The sequence below is a fragment of the Canis lupus genome, chromosome 8 (assembly GCF_003254725.2).
Source record: "Canis lupus dingo isolate Sandy chromosome 8, ASM325472v2, whole genome shotgun sequence".
In the NCBI taxonomy this organism is placed as follows: Eukaryota; Metazoa; Chordata; class Mammalia; order Carnivora; family Canidae; genus Canis; species Canis lupus.
In genome coordinates, this window is record NC_064250.1 from 63,169,489 (window position 1) to 63,188,242 (window position 18,754).

General features: G+C 53.2%; 1 protein-coding gene and 1 long non-coding RNA gene across 4 annotated transcripts in view; one reads left to right on the forward strand and one right to left on the reverse strand.

Moving 5' to 3' along the window:
- Nucleotides 1-18,754, reverse strand: part of ASB2 (ankyrin repeat and SOCS box containing 2) — a 43,559-nt gene that overhangs the window by 16,945 nt on the left and 7,860 nt on the right. For all 3 annotated transcript variants that reach the window (XM_025442654.3, XM_025442653.3, XM_035720133.2), the window contains 4 exons: nucleotides 13,677-13,970; nucleotides 5,693-5,782; nucleotides 2,485-2,651; nucleotides 1,534-1,689 (listed from right to left, as the gene is read on the reverse strand). In XM_025442654.3, the coding sequence (XP_025298439.1) occupies nucleotides 1,534-1,689; nucleotides 2,485-2,651; nucleotides 5,693-5,782; nucleotides 13,677-13,882 (619 nt within the window). In that variant the 5' untranslated portion in view covers nucleotides 13,883-13,970. The remainder of the gene's footprint in view (nucleotides 1-1,533; nucleotides 1,690-2,484; nucleotides 2,652-5,692; nucleotides 5,783-13,676; nucleotides 13,971-18,754) is intronic.
- On the forward strand, nucleotides 4,127-5,289 carry LOC112656993 (uncharacterized). Its single transcript, XR_003134780.3, has 2 exons — nucleotides 4,127-4,544; nucleotides 5,114-5,289. It is a non-coding gene; the product is annotated as an uncharacterized LOC112656993 (long non-coding RNA).

The following is an 18,754-nucleotide window of genomic DNA, read 5'->3' on the forward strand; positions in this document are numbered from 1 at the left end:
CAGCGCTTCCTGCTTTAGTTCTTCACGTTGCCAGCATCAGAAGAGGAGGAGTGTGGTCATACTCCTGCTCAAAACCCTTCCCCAAAGCCCCCTCACTTAAACTGAAGTCAGGTATGTCTTCTGAGGACAGCTCATCAAGTCTTCTCAACCTGCTCAGACCTCCCTGTTAAGCTCATCGCTTTCGAGAACCTGCTCTGGTCCAGGGTTATCACCAGGGAGGCTGGGCTCTTGTCCAGATGAACCACTTCTTTGGGTTGATCAGGGGTGACTGCGAGAAGGGACCCCAGCAAAGCTCCCTACCCCCCTCGAAGTCGTGGTTTCCTTGTCTGCGAGCCAGAGATCACGAGACCTTCCTGAGAGGACCCTGTGGGAGCACCGGGTGCGTGGGACGCTCTAGCATGGTGCTTGGCACATGGGAGGAGTGCGTGCAACACCAGGGCCAAAGCTGTGGCTGAGCATTGCCCAGTGTTCTGGGAGCTCTCTCTGGGACACCTGCGTCTCCAGGCGATGGCTCTGGTGCCCAGGCAGATGTGGCTTCAAGAGACACTTCCACCACGGGTGTGCAGCAGACCCGGCTACCGGGTTCCTGCTTCCCATGGAATATTCCAGGTCCTGGATACTAGGCACCTGGGAAATGGGGGCTTTCTGTCGGTTTTCAAAGTGTAAAGGTCCTATCATCTTTGTAAGCCCCAAGGCCGATTGCTTAAGCATGTAGGCGTGATCCGAATGCTTTATAATGTCATAGTTCAGAATGTGCTGTTGGCAACTCGCTCCCTGAGCTTAAATCCTGGGTCTGCCCCTTGCTGGAATATGTGAAATCCTGGGTGCCCCGTTTCGTGTCTCTGTAAAATGGGGATACTTCCTATGTAGTGCCTGTCTCATATGTAGTTGGATATTAGAGTTAAGTTAAAGAACAGTGCTTGGCACATAATAAAAACTCCGTAAATGCCGGCTATTACGATTATTCAGATTTTGACTCTGGGCACTTGCTAGAGATGCCAATGTCCTTGCATGATATATTGAATGAGCAAGGGGTTTCTAGGTTTTTTTAAACATCCCAGAGGTACACATTTTCTTTCATACCTCTTTGCTTCTGCCTCTGCTGTTCCCTCTGCTCGTCCAGCTGATAACTGCCTCCTGTTCCAGCTCAGCTCAGGCATCCCCTTTTGTGGGGGCTCACCCCTAGTGTTAGAGCCCTCCCCCATGCTCCCAGGTGCGTCATGCCAAGCTCTTTGCTGCCATTAGCTGGCTGTTATGTTGTCTATGTGTCTGTGTGCACTGGACTGGGAGAGCGCATGGGCACCAATCATATCTTTTTGTTTCTGGGCCCTCGGTGCTCCTCAGTGGGCCTGGCTCATGGGAGGACTTGGGAAGTATGGCCAGAACAGGTGCATGAAGGAACGACTCAATTATACAAGTTACATGCCTGAACAAGACTGCCCCTTCAGAGGAGACCCCTGGTTGGGATGGGGGGAGCAAGTGCTCCCTACTCTCTGGGCCCTTCCCCAGGGAAGCCCACCCTGGCGGGCTCACCTTTGTAGAGCGGTGTCTCTCGGGACTTGTTGGAGATGTCAGGCTCAGCCCCAGCCTGGAGCAGAGATTGGAGGCAGTCCAGGTGTCCCCTGCACGTCGCCAGGTAAAGGGCTGTTTCCTCCTGCAAAGTGCGCTGGTCAATGACTGCCGGGTATGCTGGGGAGAACAGATGGGAAGTTCACAAAGGGGGAAGATACCCCCTCCTCCTGTCCAATTCCAATGACAGACCTGTGTAGCATCCACCTAAATTTACCATCCATCCTCTTGGCCCTGGATTCAGTCGCTTTCACAGGATTGTTTCAGCTTCCCAGTCGTATTAACTCAGCTCAGATGCCGCCTCCTCCGGGAAGCCTTCCCTGGTGGAGGCCCCTCCCTCTGTGAATGACCCTGTCCTTCCCTCACACCCCCAGCAGCCATGGCCAGAAGGTCTCTCTCATACATCTGTGCCTGCCCTAGCGTGTGGTGGGCTATCTGTGGTTCATGCTGCTTCAGGACAGAGCAGAGGTAGCTCCTGTCCGCAGGTGCTACCCTTCCACATCTGGCTTGGGGGAAGCCAAAGCTCAGAGAGGAGGCATGATTTGCCCAGGTTCCCACAGCTGGGGCGGGGTGGGGATGGCCTTGGCGGGGCATAGGCACAGCTGTGGTGTTTTCCACACCAGATCAGCCCCCGGAACATTCTGGAACAAGCTGGCAGTGGGTCTCCCAAAAGAGTGAGCCCTCCCTCATTCCTTTTCTAGGAATTAGGCTCTCCTGTCCCAAGAGGCCTAGAGAGGTGACAGCAGGGTGGGTGGGGACAAGTCACTTCCTTCTCCCAGCTTGGGGTGATATAATCTTGCCTTGTACCCCGCCCTCTAAGAATTTGAGGGGCAAAGAACACAAAGCTCCAGAAGGAAGGAGTTGCTGCCCTCTGAGTCCTGTCCTGCCCCTCACTGCTCCTGCCTGCCGCCTCACCTTGCTGCAGGGTCTTCAGGCAGCTCAGCTGGCCGTAGTAGGCCGCCTCGTGCAGCGGCAGCCAGCCTTCCTTGTTGGGCTCTGCAAGATTCTTCCCCGACTTGATCATGGCCTTCAAGGCCTCTTCATCACCTTCCTTGATGGCCTTCAGCACAGGGTCCACAGGCCTGTGACAGCAAGTGGCAGGTCACTCCTCAGGACCGAAGCAGGGCAGAGGTGGGGCGGGCCAGCCTCTCTCCCAGAGGGGAAGCAGGGCTACAGGTGGCCCCGGGGGCGATGCTAGCTGTGGGACCACGTGGTCCTGCTTGTCCCTGCTGGTCTGGAACAGGTGCACAGCCCCCCGCGGCCAGTGTCCTCCTCAATAAGGAAAATAATCCTTCCTAACCCATGTGGGTGTACCCTGGAATTCAGCCCCAACCTTGGCCTTGACCTTGGCCCCTCCAGCTTATCCGTCCATCAGCTATCCATCACTGCTTCCTCAGGCCTGTCAGCCTCAGCCTGCAGGCCCAGGTCAGCCTCTAGCTGCCTCTGATCATAAGGCCTCCTGTAACCTCTGGCCTGTACATGTCCTTGAATGGCTACTTGACTGCTGTCTCCCCACTGGACTGTGAGTTCCAAGAAGACGGGAACAGTGTCTTTATTTCTTTATTTTCTTTCATCTCTCATGATTTCACTCTTAGGGCCCAGCTCAGTGTCTGGTCCATAATAGGTGCTCAATAAATATTTGTTGAAAGAGAGAGAGACAGAGAGAGAGAGAAGAAAGAAGAAAGAAAAGAAAGAAAGAAAGAAGAAAGAAAGAAAGAAGAAAGAAAAGAAAGAAAGAAATAAGAAAAGAAAGAAAGAAAGAAGAGAAAGGAAAGAAAGAAAGAAAGAAAGAAAGAAAGAAAGAAAGAAAGAAAGAAAGAAAGAAAGAAAGAAAGAAAGAAAAGAAAAGAAAAGAAAAGAAATCATGGGCGAGAGGGAAAAATTCAGAACCTAGGATCCCCAGCAATTATTTCCACTCCTTCATTCCTTCTATTTCTAAAAAGATGGCCTCTCTCCTATTAGCATTTTGCTTGTTTCTTTGGGAGTTTTGAAAAATATCTTGCTCAAAACCTTCTTTGCAATAGCCTCCTTTGAGCATTTGGAGGACACACTGGCCTTTAAAAGCCACCGTGCGGGCCCTGATCCAGCCTTGCCAGTGTTCAGTGCCCCTGTGAACTCCCATGGACCAGGGGTACTTTCATGCCTTTAGCTCCAAGCGGGCACTCTGCAGGGAAAGACTGCAAGAAATGGGGTGAAACACGGCAAGCTCACTCACTTCCACAGATGGAAACTGAGGGTCTCTTTTAGATAGAGCTCCTCGGTGGCCAAAAGAGAATTAGGGAACCCCTCGGTCCCTGCGGCTTTCATCTTCACCCCTAGATGCTTTAGCTGCTGAAGGACTTACATACTTGAAGGATTAATAAAAATTGAATTCAGTTTAAAACTTCTGAATATCAAAAATAAATAAATAAATAAATAAATAAATAAATAAATAAATAAATAAATAAATAAATAATAAAAAACTTCTGAATATTGAAAAGATTTCGGGGCTCATGTGAATGATAGCTTCTTTGCTACTTTGTTCATTCATGCACTGAGCTGCCTCCCCCCCACCCCCCATCCTTGAATCAGTGAGGACCAGGACTGCTGTCGTTCCCAGATCTACTCCTGGCGAATGTGCTGCATGAGTGGTCCCATTTCCCAGATGGAGAAGGTGAGGCTGGAGCAGGTGTCGCTCCCGGGGCTCTCACCCACGTCAGGGGCCAGGATAGGCTCGGAGGGTTTGTCAGGCCAGCCCCTTTACCCTCCCAGCTGCTTCCTCCGTTGTGAGCGGCACTTCCGCCTGACTCTCAGCCTCTCTGGTTATTAATAGCTTCAGAGCACAGAGGCTGGTTAAGTTACAGACCCGCGAGCACCATGGGTAACTACCAGATAAGCCCTGAAGTCCCCATCAACGCCCTCACTACCACCTTGATGAGCTCTTCTCCCGAGCGGCCAGAGCAGCCCCCGCTGGTGTCAGGAAAAGCCCCAGTGGGGTAGGTATCCCGTCTCCCCCAGAAGGTCTCCTGTGGGACCCCCGCTGAAGTGGAAGAGAGGAGGGCTGGACTGAGGGGTGCGCGGGGTCACAAGAACACTCCCAGGACCTGCCGCCCAGCCTGGGTCTGGTCCAGCTGTGGCACAATGACCCTGAAGCTCTCGGGCGCACCCGGGGCCGCTGCTCCCTGAGTTCAGCCAAAGCCCCGCCCCGAGGGCTGGGGAGGCTGCCGGGGGTGTCAGACCCTTGGAGACCAAGCAGCCGGACGGGACCCGGGAGGCCACTCTGTCCCCTGCGACCCTGTTTCACGGACAGGGGAGATTTAGAGACGGACAGCGATTCACAGGCAGCCACACAGGAGGGGGCAGCGGCGCAGAGACCAGAGCCTGGGGTCCCCCTTTTCAGACCCTCAGAATTTTACCCCCAGCACCAAGGAAGTGGGGGTGACAAGGTTTGAAAAGAGCTGGGAAGAGACGCAAAGCACTGGCCAGTTGCCTCCTTCTCTCTCTAACATAACTGGAGCAAGGAGATGGGGGTTCCTGAAGAGGGGGCCCCTCTTTTTGCTTTTAGCTGCTTTTGGAGTCCATATGGGGGAGCCGGGAAGGGCAAGCACAGATCTCTTTTCCAAGGATGCACCTAGCCCAGCACCCTCGGGCGAGGCAAACAGAACCCCTCCTGCAGCTTGGATTAATTCTGGATTTTACCACCTGGCGTGGAGCAAATAAAAGCAATGAGGCAAAACAAAACCCATGGGTGTGAGCGTTGTGGATATGCCCCGTATCCCCGAGGTGACGCACGGGGGGAAACTGAGATACAGGGAAGGCATGGCTGACTCATCAGCTTCAGCCCCAAGCCCCTCTGGGCCTCTGCGATCCCGGGGCCGTCTCCCCGGGGGGCTGCTCCGTCACCTGGGACCCACTCCAGGGCATGGAGGGGTTAATCACAGACCTTGAGGAACTGAGTCTGTGAGCGCTGAGCCCAGCTCAGCAGGAGCAGCTGGGGCTCAAGGGGACACACCTGGGAGGTCCCTCCAGAACGCCCCCCTTCCTGGGCCCTGCGTGCCTGCGTCCCACTCCCCGCCCCCCACAAACCCTAGTTGGAAGGGTGAACTTGGAAGGTCTCGGGGGGCCGGGCCGGGGGGTCACTTACGCCAGCTGGGAGTTCTTGTATTTCTGCATGACCCCTTGGAACAGCCCCTTGGGGCCCGAGGCGGGTGGGTTCTCGGGAGGCACCGTCGACCTGGAGGGTGCAGGGCAGGAGTGAAAGAGGGAAAAATACTCTGCATATGAGAAGCGGGTCATGGCCGGAGGCAGGATCGGGGATGGAGGGCTAGGAAGGGAGACCAGACAGACACAGGGCTCAGAACCAAAGCAGATGGCCGGGTCCTCTCTGTGTGCTGGACACAGCTGCTGTGTCTCCGGATTATTTTTGGCCCTTGGAGGAAGCCCTGGGAGATTTAAATGACCATATAAGACAACAATGAGGTTAACCTCATCCCCACCCCCAGGCCCCCTCCCCAGCCAACCACGCGGGAGGCAGATACGAAGCAAGGTGACATTCTTCACCCGGGAGGATGTGAGAAGGGGTCAGCAGCAGGTCCCTGGATGAAAGGGGTTTAAAGGGGTTTAGCGTCCGGCCGGCCAGGCTGGGTCCCAACGGGGATGGACAAGAGGTTCTTGGAGGTTGTGGGGGGACAGGGGAGCATAGCTGGGAAGCCAAACCAGGTCTGTACTCCCACCTCCACCTGGCTGGGTCCTCGTCAGAGGGGCCTGCAGTCCCAGAGGCAGGAACTGTAACAGTTCAGAAGTTAGAGCACAAGGCCGTCACGGCCAGAACGAGGAATCAGGATGACACGGGTTCAAATCTGAACTCTGGCACTTTCTGGCCACGTGACATCAGACAGGTTGAACTTTTCTGGGCTTTAGTTCCCTGCATGGCCCAGGGTAGGAAGACTGAAGAGGCTGGAGCCAGTGAGCTTAGCTGGGGTCTGGGCACAGGGGTGCGCAGCGCGTGTCCACCATTGACTGGATCGTTGTTTTGCTTCTGTGACCCTGTTTCCCACCCCCTTGGGCTGTGGTAAGGACGGGAGGGGGTGAAAAGAGGTGTGGTGGTCACTCCACGTATCAGACTGATGAGGGTGGCCGTGCAGATGGGACCACACTTCTGGCAGCTCGGGCCCTGGTGCCTTGGACACCCCTGCGGGCCTGCTGTCCTGGTGTCCTGTGCCCCTCCTGCCCTGTGGAATGGAGGAGGACATTGCTACTGGGGACCAGCGCCCTGGCGCTGCTTGGAGGGGCCAGAACCTGCAGGTTTTGTGGCTATGCTCAGCGAGGCCGAGTCGTGGGGAAGGGCTGAGTGGGCAGAGAGCAGGAAAGAACACCGACTGCTTTGCTTCAGCCACCTGGGGGCAGGGGGACCGCCAGGTCACCATCCTTGGCATCGTGTCCTTGCCTTCCTCTGTCCCCCTCTCCGTCCCCTGCCGCTAGCCACCGCCTCCTGAGCACCATGAGCCTGAACATGCCCTGCATGGGCTCATTTATTAGTCCTCTGGAGTGGGTGCCAGTGTCCCTGCCCTCTATAGATTGGGGACACTGAGGCCCCACGAGGTGGGTGGCCACGCTGGGCTCACATGGAGCTGCAGCTGGGAAGGGAGCAGAGCAGAGCACACTCTTGTCGGTCTGCAGAGCTCCTGATGCTGTCCCCTCCTCCACGGGCCTGGGGTCCTCCTGCCTCCTGGTCCTCTTTCTGGCTTATCGAAGGCCTCCTCTCCGGCAGGCCCTGCACCTGTGAACAGGCCCCTGCCCTGCTTTGTGCCTCAGTTTCTCCCTTTGCAGGGCGAGGAGATAGGACGGGGGGGGGGGAGGGTTTCATCACTGCTGCTGTCACCGTGGAGCCTTTGTTGAAATGAGCTCACGCGAGAACTTTGCGTGTCAAACAGATTTAAGAGACCACATCCTGGGAAGGGGGTGCAAAGCCTGGCCCCAGTGAGGCCCCACTCCTCCACCCAGAAAGGGGAGCATGCTCAGGGTGGTGGAAGGCAGCCTGGGGCCAGGCTCAGCTCGCAGTCCCCACCCCGTGGTCTCGACAAAGCTCTGGGTCTCAGTCCTCACAGGACCCTGGGGTCCCGGCCGCCCACACCATGGCCCATGTGTGTGGCCTCCTGTCACTTACTCTTTTTAGGATATTACTAGCAAGGTGATAAACACCGATAAAAGCCCACCCCACTACCCTAAAACCAGGACTATCTCTGAGGGTAAAATAACAACAGCAAGACCAGGCCAGTGAGGCTGGTAGGGGTGGCAGCCAAGGTGCGGGGATGTCCCTCCCGACTGTGCAGGGCATCGCCTCACTTGCATGCTGCCCAGCAGCTGGATGGAGGCAGGGGTTGTATTGTTCCGGCTTCCCAGAGGTGGAAGCAGACACCGAATTGCCCTATGCTAGCGCCTGAGATGCAAATCAGTAGGACACTTTGGTTGATCCCCAAGATGTCTGAGGCCAACAGCCAGCCATAGGGCCACCAGGGAAGGGGGGAAGAGAACAGGAGCTCCCCTGAGAGCCCTGCAGTTGGTGGCGAACTTGGCATTAGGGGCAGCCAGGGCGGGTGCCCAGAGCAGCCCTAGTGCCGAGCCTGGGCCTGGAGGGGGAGCTAGTCCGGTCCAGGCTGCAGACCCCACTTCCCCTCATCCCCCCAGCCCGAGCAGGGGATTCCCAGCAGAGAAAACCACCACGGCTGAGTCATCAGAGGTGAGAAGAACCTGGCAGGATGTGGGCACAGGTCATGCCCTGGAAGAGGCCCAGGTAGGGCCCTTGTCCTTCATGTGGGCGGGCAGATCGAGGGGGTCAGGGGTGCATCACCGTCACCCAGCTCCCCACAGCCCTGTCCTGGAGTCCCGCTGGCCCCTACTTCAGATGTGGGTCAGGCTCGGTGAACATGGGGAGTCCCCTCATTTCTCAGTGAGCTGCTGGCCCCTGGAAGGACAGACATTACATGGGGCTGGACCTGGCCGAAGATGGGAGGCAAGCGGGTCTCTCTCTCTCTCTTTTTCTTTTTTAAATATTTTATTTATTTATTTATGAGAGACACAGAGGGAGAAGCAGGCTCCCTGTTGGGAGCTCAATGCAGGACTCGATCCCAGGACCCCGGGATCATGCCCTGAGCCCAAGGCAGACGCTCCACCACTGAGCCCCCCAGGCGTCCCAAGCAAGCCTCTTAATGGGGGATGAGAGCTAAGGGACACGAGTCTACCTCACGCTCGCCACCCTCTATTTGTCCTCTCCTCCGGTCCTCACACTAAGCCTACGTCAATACGGGTGACAGAGGACAGTGCCCGCCACACAGCAGGCGCTGGATACATTCAAATAAATGAAACAGAACAAACAAAAGCCTTCGAAAGGGTAACATCCCAGCTGGTAATCTTGGTGTTGTGGGGTGCCGTGGCAGGACGTCAAATTCCAGGAGAAGCAGCCCCCAGCCCTCCTGGGTAAAGAGAGGGAGAGCTCACATGGTCTAGCCACCTCCACCCCCATTCCCACCGGTCTCTGAAATCAGCCTCCTACCCACGGGCCAATCCATTCTTTCTGGGGCAGCCAGAGAGGAGTCCCATGTAGAGGAGAACGTGAATTCCAAACTGCAGCAACTTCTGCTTCCCACCCATTGCCGAGATTTGTTGAGTGCTTGCTCTGTGTCCAGCCTTGTGACACGGGCACATGGCACAAAGCATCTCATTTCCTCCTCTGTGAGTCCACTTAGTGAAGGAGAGTTAATCCGGCTCCCTTTTGCAGAAGAGAAAACTGAGGCTCAGAGGTTTGCTTCCTCTAGCTCGCGTAGCGAACTCCTGTTCATCCTGCAAAGCCCACCTGCTCCACTAAGCGAGTCGATCCTCTCTGTGTCCCTCTGAAACTGAAGGCAGGCCTCCCTGCTGCGCCCTTCCTGCTGGGTCATTATGTACATCTGGGACCCCGTTAGACTGCAAATTTGGGGAGGGGAGGGGTGAGGCCTGGTTCACATCCAGGTTATGAGAAGGCAGCGGGCACATCGGAAGAGCACGCTAGGTATGGGTGGCTTAATGTGAATTATTTGCAGCTGTGCACTCACCAACCCAAACAAGTTCCTACTTTGTGCTTTCTTCCTTTGTCTTCTTAGTTATATAACTTTAAAAAAATTCAGAAGTTTAAAGACTGGGAAGACCCAGCTTCCTGGGCCCACTCTGGCTGGTCCATCAACGTACCCTTGGGCTCCCTGTTTCATGACTGCAAAAACCCTACTTCTCCTTGGGATGGGAAGCTGGGTCTGCCTTTCAGGGAGCCCTCAGTGTGAGGCCAAGCCTTGTTTCATCCCTTACATTGTGGTAGGAGAGAAGCAAATTGGAAGAAATGGCTTTAAAAGGGCACATTCTGTTTTCTCCGGGTCGCTGATGGGGCTTTCATTTCTAGGATCCCCAAGGCTTGGTTGACCTTTATGTCCACAGCTGCCATTTTGGTCACGAGATGATAACAATAAGTTGTATTTGTAGAGCATTTTATTGGTTTCAAAAATGCATCTCTTTGCCTAAAAACATTTCTCGGGCACCTACAATGATCCAGGCTCTTTGCCAAGCACTGAGGTTGCAAAAGTGAGCAACATGTGCTCTCTGTCCCCGAAGAGGTCATATAGTATAGTTGGGGACAGTCTCAGGAGGCCAGATAATGCCTCCCTTAGAGTGGCATGAAGGCTTGCCCACGAAACAGGCGGTCATGAGGTGGGCATTCCGGGGGCTCAGGGAGGAGGTGGGGGGAGGCCGATTCAAGCCGTGGGAGGTGAGGAAGGCGCCAACATTTTACTTGCTTTGCAGAACAACACTGCAAGCTGGGCTAGGCAAGGTTTCATCGTGGAGATAAGCCTGCGGTGCTCAGCAAGGCTCAGTAACTTGCCGAGGTCACACAGCCAGTAGGTGACAGTGGAAGGATTCGAACCTCCAAGCCCACTTCTCTTTCCACTCTACTCTGCTGCCTCTTCATTCACTTTATTCACTCATTATTCGCTCACAGACAGCGATTTGATGATGTCTGTGGGGGGCGAGTGCTGTGTGCTAGACAGGAGGCTTCACAGGAAGGAAGATGGGTGAGGCCCTGTCCTCATGGTTAGAACAAATACATAGAAACTTCAAGTAGCAGTCAGGGTGATGAAGGAAACGTCGAGAGCAAGGAAGGGGGCGACCTGCGTGACCTGGGAGGGTGCTCAGGCGGGATTTGCTGAGGAGGTGGTTTTCAATCCGCGACAGTGCTGGGGACATGTGTGATGTCGTGTTCCTAAACCTTGCTCTGGGTCTCTGGATGGAAACAAAGGATCCTACTGGGTCCTGTACTTTCTGAAAGGCCGTGACTGGGAATGTGAGCACGAGCTGGAGTGTCTCTTGTCCCCGGGGACCCTGAAGGTCTGTGGGTACGAGGAGGCTGCAATGAGACCCAAACCCCACTTCAAAGTGGAGGAGGATGGAGAAGAGGCATTTGCAGTATGGGCAGAGCTGGGTACGTGCCTGAACCTGGCTCTGTTCCTGGCCCTGCTGAGTTAGCGGGTGTGTAAGACGGGTACAGAATGTCCTCGTGGGACGCCTGGGTGGCTCAGTGGTTGAGCATCTGCCTTTAGCTCAGGGCATGATCCCGGGGTCCTGGGATCGAGTCCTGCATCGGGCTCCCCACAAGGAGCCTGCTTCTCCCTCTGCCGGTGTCTCTGTCTCTCTCTCTGTGTCTCTCATGAATAAATAAACAAAAGCTAAAAAACAAAAATGTCCTCGTTTCGTGGCTTCTGTAAGGATTAACTGAATGGCTGTGTGCTGGCCACATGGGAAACACTCAGGGTGCATCTGGGGGAGGAAGGATTGGCTTCCCCAGCAGGACCCAAGCCCTTCTTCCAGAGACAGAAGGGAAGGACTGAATCTGGGAGGTTTTAGCTCCCATCCACTGTGAGCGGATGCAGGCTGAACCCTGTCCCCTACATTACTTGTGCTTGGAATTTAGGTGAGGATTGCATGACCCTGGGTAAGTCATTTCCCTTCTCTGTGAGCCTTTTTCTCAGGAGGCTGGATCAGCGTTTGTGTCCCATGGTGGGTCTCTGCTTCCTTACCCACCGGAGGAAGGAGGAGATCAGGACCCGGACCCCATGAGCCAACTCAGTGCTAACGTTTTTGAGTGTCCCCAGAACTCCGCAGAAAGCTCCCACACTAAGGAGAAGGCTGCAGATGCCCCGGGGGTGGGGGGATGCCCTTCTTTCTATCTGATCCCCTCCTGAGAAAGAGGAACTTGTGGTCTGGCGTGGGCTGAACCAGCCGGAACAGGAACCAGGGCCTCCCAGAGCACCGGCCACGAAGAGTCCTTGCTCTGAGTCCTCGCTTCTGTTTCTCAGGCTGGGTTCCAGAATGGGACCCCCTTGGGGCCAACTCCATAATCTGGATTCTTCCTACTTCCTCCAGCCGCCCGAGGGCCGCCTGCCTTCCCCTTTAGAAGGGGCTCCTCAGGGATGCCTCGGTGGCTCAGTGGTTGAGCATCTGCCTTCGACTCATGTTATGATCCTGGGGCCCTGGGATCGAGTCCTGTATCGGGCTCCCCATGGGGAGCCTGCTTCTCCCTCTGCCTGTGTCTCTGCCTCTCTCTGTGTGTGTCTCATGAATAAATAAATAAAATCTTAAAAAAAAAAATAAAAGGAAGGGGCTCCTCAGTGTGGGGCATTCCAGATATTTGCCTCATCTGCCTGGCAGAGGAGGTCGAGCCTTAGTGACAGCCAAAGTCACTTGGGGAGCGCCTGGTGGTTATCATCAGGGGACAGGGCTGGGATGCACCACCACCCACTTCATCCCTGCCAGCTGGGACTGGACATTGGAGATGGTCTATCTCTTGTTGCCAGGAAAGCTTAAGAGACTTGCCCAAGGCCTCAAAGCAATCAGCTGGCTGCTGGAGACAATGAGATTTTTTTTTTTTTTTTTTAAGCAGCCCCCAGTGCCCAACCAAGAGCTGGAACTCACAACCCCAAGAACCTCACACTCCGCTGGCTGAGTCAGCCAGGTACCCCTGGAGACAATGAGATTTGAGGCATGTTCCATGGCCACACAACACCATCATTTCAGCAATGCCCACCCCTTAGCCCACCCACCCCCACATACATACCTGACTTGGACTTAGCGCTGAACAAAAGCATTTTTAAATTTATATATTTCCTTTCTAAGAGCACGTTAAGATCCAATGCATAATGGCCTCTCTGGCTTCCACCTCCTACAAAGGAGGTACCCTCTGGATCTGTGCTGTCTAGTGTGGTAGCCACTGGCCACGTGTGGCTAGAGAGCCGTTGGGATGCACCTAGTCTGAATTGAGATGTTCTGCGAGTGCAAGATACACACTGGCTTCCAAAGACTTGATTTGACAAAAAGAACATAAAATCTTCATTCATAATTTTTATATTGATGACACGCGGAAAATGAGAATAGTTGAGACCTAAATTACTTTCACCTGTTGGTCTTTACTTTTTAGTGTGGCTGTTAGGATATTCAAACTTGCACATATGGAACTCCAGGTATGGCTCGCATCCTATCTTTAGGGGCGCAACACAGGGCTGCCCTAGGTGGTCCTGCCACTGGGAGGATGAGGTCATGCTGAGACAGGGGAGCCAGAGCAAGGAGGTAGGGTGGCTTGCCTGGGCAGATGTCACCTGCTTCTCAGACATGTTTTCCCAGGGAGGCTGCTAGATAGGATTGAGAGCTCTGCTTGGACTCAGAACATTAGCTCCACCGCATTCGAACATAAAGCCAGTGGTACAAAGCAAAGCCGTGGGCGATGCAACCCGATTGTTTCCATCTCTGCAACACCATCTACTAGCTGTGCGATTTGGGACTAGCTCCTAGCCCTGAGCTTTTGTTTCCTTGTCTACAAAATGGGAATATAGCATAGAGGTTCCTGGAAGGTCTTCGAGAGGGTTAAACAAGATGAAGCGAGTAGAGCACCTACCGCGGTGTTTGGCCCACCAAAGCTCAGATGGTTTGGATAAGAAATGTAAGTCATTAAGGTGTAAACATGCACCCTTACAGACCAGGAGACTCTGGTCTTGGATGAGCAGTGTTCAGGATCTACATCTCACAGGTGTCCTAGTTGGCCTCTCCTTGCTCACCTGGTCCATGGGTAGAAATGGGCAGGTTGGCGGTTGACACATGTGGACGCAGTGGCCTCAGCTGTGGTCGGGCCCCAAGTCTTGTCAGCCAGGCTCTGCTCAATGGCCATCTGGACCAGCTCATCCTCGCTCAGGCTGCTATACAGGCTGTATTCCTCATGCCCAATGGCACGCTGCCTGCCCCGAGCACTGATCTCTGTGGTCATCCTCTTCTGCCTCCCACCTCGGCCACCAGAAGAGGCACTCTGTGGGGGTGGGAGGGTGGGGGGCGAGGAAGCGGCAAATCAGAAGGCCCTGCGAGGAGACCAAAACCATCTTGGTCACTGACAGTTTTGTAAGGGAGTTAGGTTTACCATCAGGGAAGGCTGTGCTTTCCTCTGGCAAGCTCACAATCAATTTTTATCCATTCATTTTTGTCATTTGATCCATCCAAATACCTATTTATCTACACATCTATCCATCCACTCATCTACTCATCAATCCATACTCATCTCTCTCACCCTCCATCCAGTTATTCACCCATCTGTCCGTTTAATCATTCTCCCTTGTGTCCATCTGTCTACCCATCCACTCAATCACCCATCCACATTTGTCCATTTATCCAATGACCTGATCATCCATCCATCCAACCCCTGATCTATCTGCCCATTTACCTGTCCATTTATCCATCCACCCTCCCATCCATCCACTCATACCTCTAACCACCCAACTAACCATCTGCTCATCCACCATTCCTTTTGCCATTCCAGATAGCTTGTCTACACATGTGTTCACGCTTCATTAACTGAGAGATTACCTACTGAACACCTACTATGTGTCAGGCACTCCTCTAAACACTGGTGATACAATAATGATGCCAAAGGACAAAAATCCCATGTCTTCGTGGCGCTTACACAACAATGCTTACATTCCTTTCTCCAGTTATCCAGCAACGTCCTATTCTAGCGTTTCTCCTCATCTCTGTGCTGTGCTAGGGCTAAGAATGTTAGAGATAAATCAGACACGAGCCAGCCGCTTCAGTTTGCACGATCTACTTAAAATCAATTGTTAAAGTAATTTGCCATGTTAATAATGCCAAAGACTCCCTTCTTTAAAAAAAATTTGCCTCAGGGAGAAATGAACTTTGGTTGAATCCGCTGATTTTAGGAAATGAGGTAAACTCAACTAAGCCTCGTTTTTGTTTTGACTGGCTGACACGCACTGTGACTGTAGGTCAATGGTTCTTAGCCCTAGCAGGACATTAGAACCACATGAGGCCATTAAAAAAATACCCAAAATACCAGTGCTATAATTTGGTTTGTTTGGCAAATTTTCACTCCCCATTCCTTGGAGGCAGGGTATCCTCCACTCCCTTTCCCGTTGAGATTGGGCTTAGCCATGTGACTTTCTCTGGCCAGTGAAGGTTGGGGGGCACGATAAAGCAGCCCCCTGATATGTGCTTGTGCAGTGAGGCTTGCTCTTCTGCATCGCCAGGAGAAGAGCTCCCCACTGGAACCACTGGGCCTCAGAGTGAACCGACCTGGGGCAGCCTGAGCCCAACCTGCACAGAGGAGCCCCACCTGGCAGACCGTGCAAGCTGAAGCCTACGTCAGCACCCCCACAGTGACCCGCAGACCCAAATCATGACAATAAATGCTTATTTGGGGGTGCTTTGCTACACAGTACCCTTGTGGCTCTAGTTAACCTGTGCCCAAAACGCTAGGCCAGGCACTTCACAGAGGATACCCAAATGGCCGACAACCAAATGTGAGGATGCTTGACTTTTTAACCGTTTAGGAGGACACTCCAATTAAGATCCCAATATGACACCACTGTGTGTCCACTCAACAGATTGGTTCAAGTGGAGGGGCACCTGCGTGGCTCAGCCAGCTGAGCGTCTGACTCCGATTTCGGCTCAGGTCATGGTCTCGGGATCCTGAGATCGAGCCCCAAGTCTGGCTCCTGGCTGGGCGTAGAGCCTGCTTGAGATTCTCTCTCACCCTCTCCTTCTGACCCTGCCTCCATTTGTACTTGCTCTCGGGGGGGAAAAAAAGAAAAAAAAAAAAAAAAAGAATGGCTCAAGTGGAAAAGACAAGGAATAGCAAGTGTTGGGGAGGATGTGAAACAACTGGAAGACTCACTACCACTGGTAGGAATGTCAAATGGTACAACCACCTTGGAAAATCGATGGCATTTGCTAGAGCTGAACAAACACATCCCGTGACCCTAAAGTTCCACTCAACCCCGTGGCCAAGAGAACCATGTACATGTATTCACCATAAGATGAGTTCAAAAATATTTCATAGCAGTGCTATTCATAATAAAACCACGTGGAAACTACCCACATGTCTATCAACATTTGAATGGATTCCTACATTGTGGTATAGTCACATGACAGATAGTATGCACCAGGGAAACAGACAAACCAGCACTGCTCACAGGATGCATCTCACACACCAGAGTGAGCAAAAGAAGGCGGGTAATAAGGAGCATACACACATGATTCAATTCATATAAAGTTCCAGAACAGGCAGGTGAAGCTAAGGGGGTAGGAGTCAGACCTTAGGTGGTTGCTAACTGGGAGGGGACATGAGGGAGACTTCTGGGGAGCCAGTCATGCTGTATTTCTTGATCTAAGTGGTTACATGATTGGTTGGCTCCCTTTGTAAGGAACGTGGTCAGGTATGATTTGTACACTCCTCCCCGAGCGCTTTATACTGCAATAACACACCTATTTAAGAAGTAGGAGCGCCTGGCTGGCTCAGTCAGTACAGCAAGTGACTCTTGATCTCGGGGTCGTGAGTTCAAGCCCCACGTTCAGTGTGGAGCCTACTTAGAGATAATAATTTAAAAATTAAAAATAATAATTAAAAACTACATAAAATAGATTCTAAAGGGCATTGGTGCTTGGACCCGCTCTCAGACCAATGAAGTCAGAGTCTCTGGGAGTGTGGCCCAGCCTACTACAGCTCTTTGAAAAGCTCCGCAGGTGCCTGGAAACCACCACTTTGAGGAGGATCAATCATAAAGCAGGAGTAGAGGTGGGACACCTGTTGTGTGGGGATGGGGCAAGGGGCAGGACCTGACACCTGGCTAAGTTCTTGGTGGATACTCTTCTAATTCTGGTAACAGCCCTAAGAGCGGCAACTCTTGCTCCATAAGGCACCAGCCGAGTTATTATTAAGCAGATCTGGGCTTTCCAAACACGGCCAGAGGAGGCTGCAGGTCTGAAGACAGCGGATCAGCAGCATGGGGCGTCTGGGACTGGTGATTCTGTGCCCTGCCTGTGCCCAGGCTGGCTCAGGCCTGAACTTCCTCCTGCCCCCCTCAGCGGAGGCCTCCATGCGATGTCCCAGCCCCATCCAACCTCCGTCCCCTCTGTGCCCGACACCGCAGACCTTACCAAGCCCCTCCTCTGCCTGCGCCCATTGTCTGGACCCGCCGGCCCTTTGAATCTGGTTCTCACTCTCGCTTCACCCTCTGCCCCCGCACACCTGATCTTCCAGGTAAGGCGAAGACACACCTTTCCCCCAACCCACCTGGAGCTCCCACCTCAGTGCCCTTGCTTGTCCTATGCCAGCCTGTCTCCTTCCTTTCGACACTCTCAGAATCCCTTCTCATTCCCCAACGCCCAGAGCAAGTTCATCCTCTTCCAGAACATCTTCCAAGAAGTGTTCTGCTGCTACAACTTCTCCCTCTGGGCTGTGGTCAGTAGTTCATATGTGCACTTGACCCTGGGTCCTCTTCCTAAGGCGTAGGGAGGCGAACGCCTGGTTAAAGTTTACCGCACGCCCTGGATCCCCCACCCAACAGCCAAAGACAGTGGAACCTGGCTTTGTTCAGGCAAGACTGTGTCCTCTCCCATGGACGAATCATGATTGTTCCAAACCCATTGGAACAATCTCACCCCTTTGGTCAGTGACTAGTTTAGGGTGGTTATATAACCTAGTTTTGTCCAAAAGGCACATAAAGAAAATTCTGCTGGGGCCTCCTAGAAACAACTGTCCTTTTCCTAATAAAAGAGAACAGTGAAGAAAATAAGTCCTTGCCTACGCCCCTGCTTTGTACTTGGAGGACTTGATGCTTGGCGCAGGGGAACAGTGCTGGTACAATGAGTCTGACAGAGTGAATGGTAGGTCCTCGGGGTCTTTCACGGTATTGTTGATCTGCTGAACCAGAGCTGGTCCACTGACCCTGGCCTGCTTGTTAGGCAGAGACTGAAGATCCTTCTGGTTTAAGCCAGTATTAGTTGGGTTTTCTGACATATGTGGTCAAAATCATCTTAACACATGATTCTCAGGTCTGGTCAAGAATCTTGAGAGCATATCATGTCTATCAGAAGTGCTGGTGTCCAGTGCCTGGCCTGGCATTATGGTGCCCCCATCTGAGTGCATCTGTTCCAGGCCAGGGGGTGGGGGGCAAAAGGGGAAGAGCACTGGAGAGAGGCAGAGACCTGGGTTATAGTGTCCACGTTGATGCTAGAGTGCTGTGTGACCTTGGTCAAGTCCATACCCCTCTCTGGGCCTCAGTTGTCCCATTGCAAAAAGAGATTTGGGGTTTCCAAGTGCTCTTCTAGTTCTTTAGCTTCTGTAACTCAGTGAGACATTTGGTTTATCTTTGTGCTATAAAACCTCAAACTCTCTGTTCCCGAGGGCCCTATAGCCACCCTAACAGGTCTACCACATGCAGAGAACTTAGCGTTAGTCATGGGAGAATAAGGAACCAGGTGGGAGTAGAAGGATCTCAGATCTAGGTGTCAGGAGCCCAAGGTCTAGTTTCAATTTGCAACTTACTAGCTACGTGACCTAGGTTAAATCTTTTCCCCTTATTGGGCCTTAGTTCCTTTATCAGTAAAAATGGGAATGAGACAACCCACATGACCAGGTTGCAGAAGCCATATGTGCCCTGAGGCAGTGGCTGGGTAGGAGGTAAAGCAAGCATTTGACAGGAACCCCTCCTGCCCCTCACCCCCAGGAAGCCATTGGCCCTGCAGGCTGGCATGGGCTGATCAGGGGCATAAGGACAGCACTGGCTACCTTGCCCCTTCCCTGACCAGATGCCTGTGGGAGGAACTAGGTAACAGTCAATCTCCTACAATT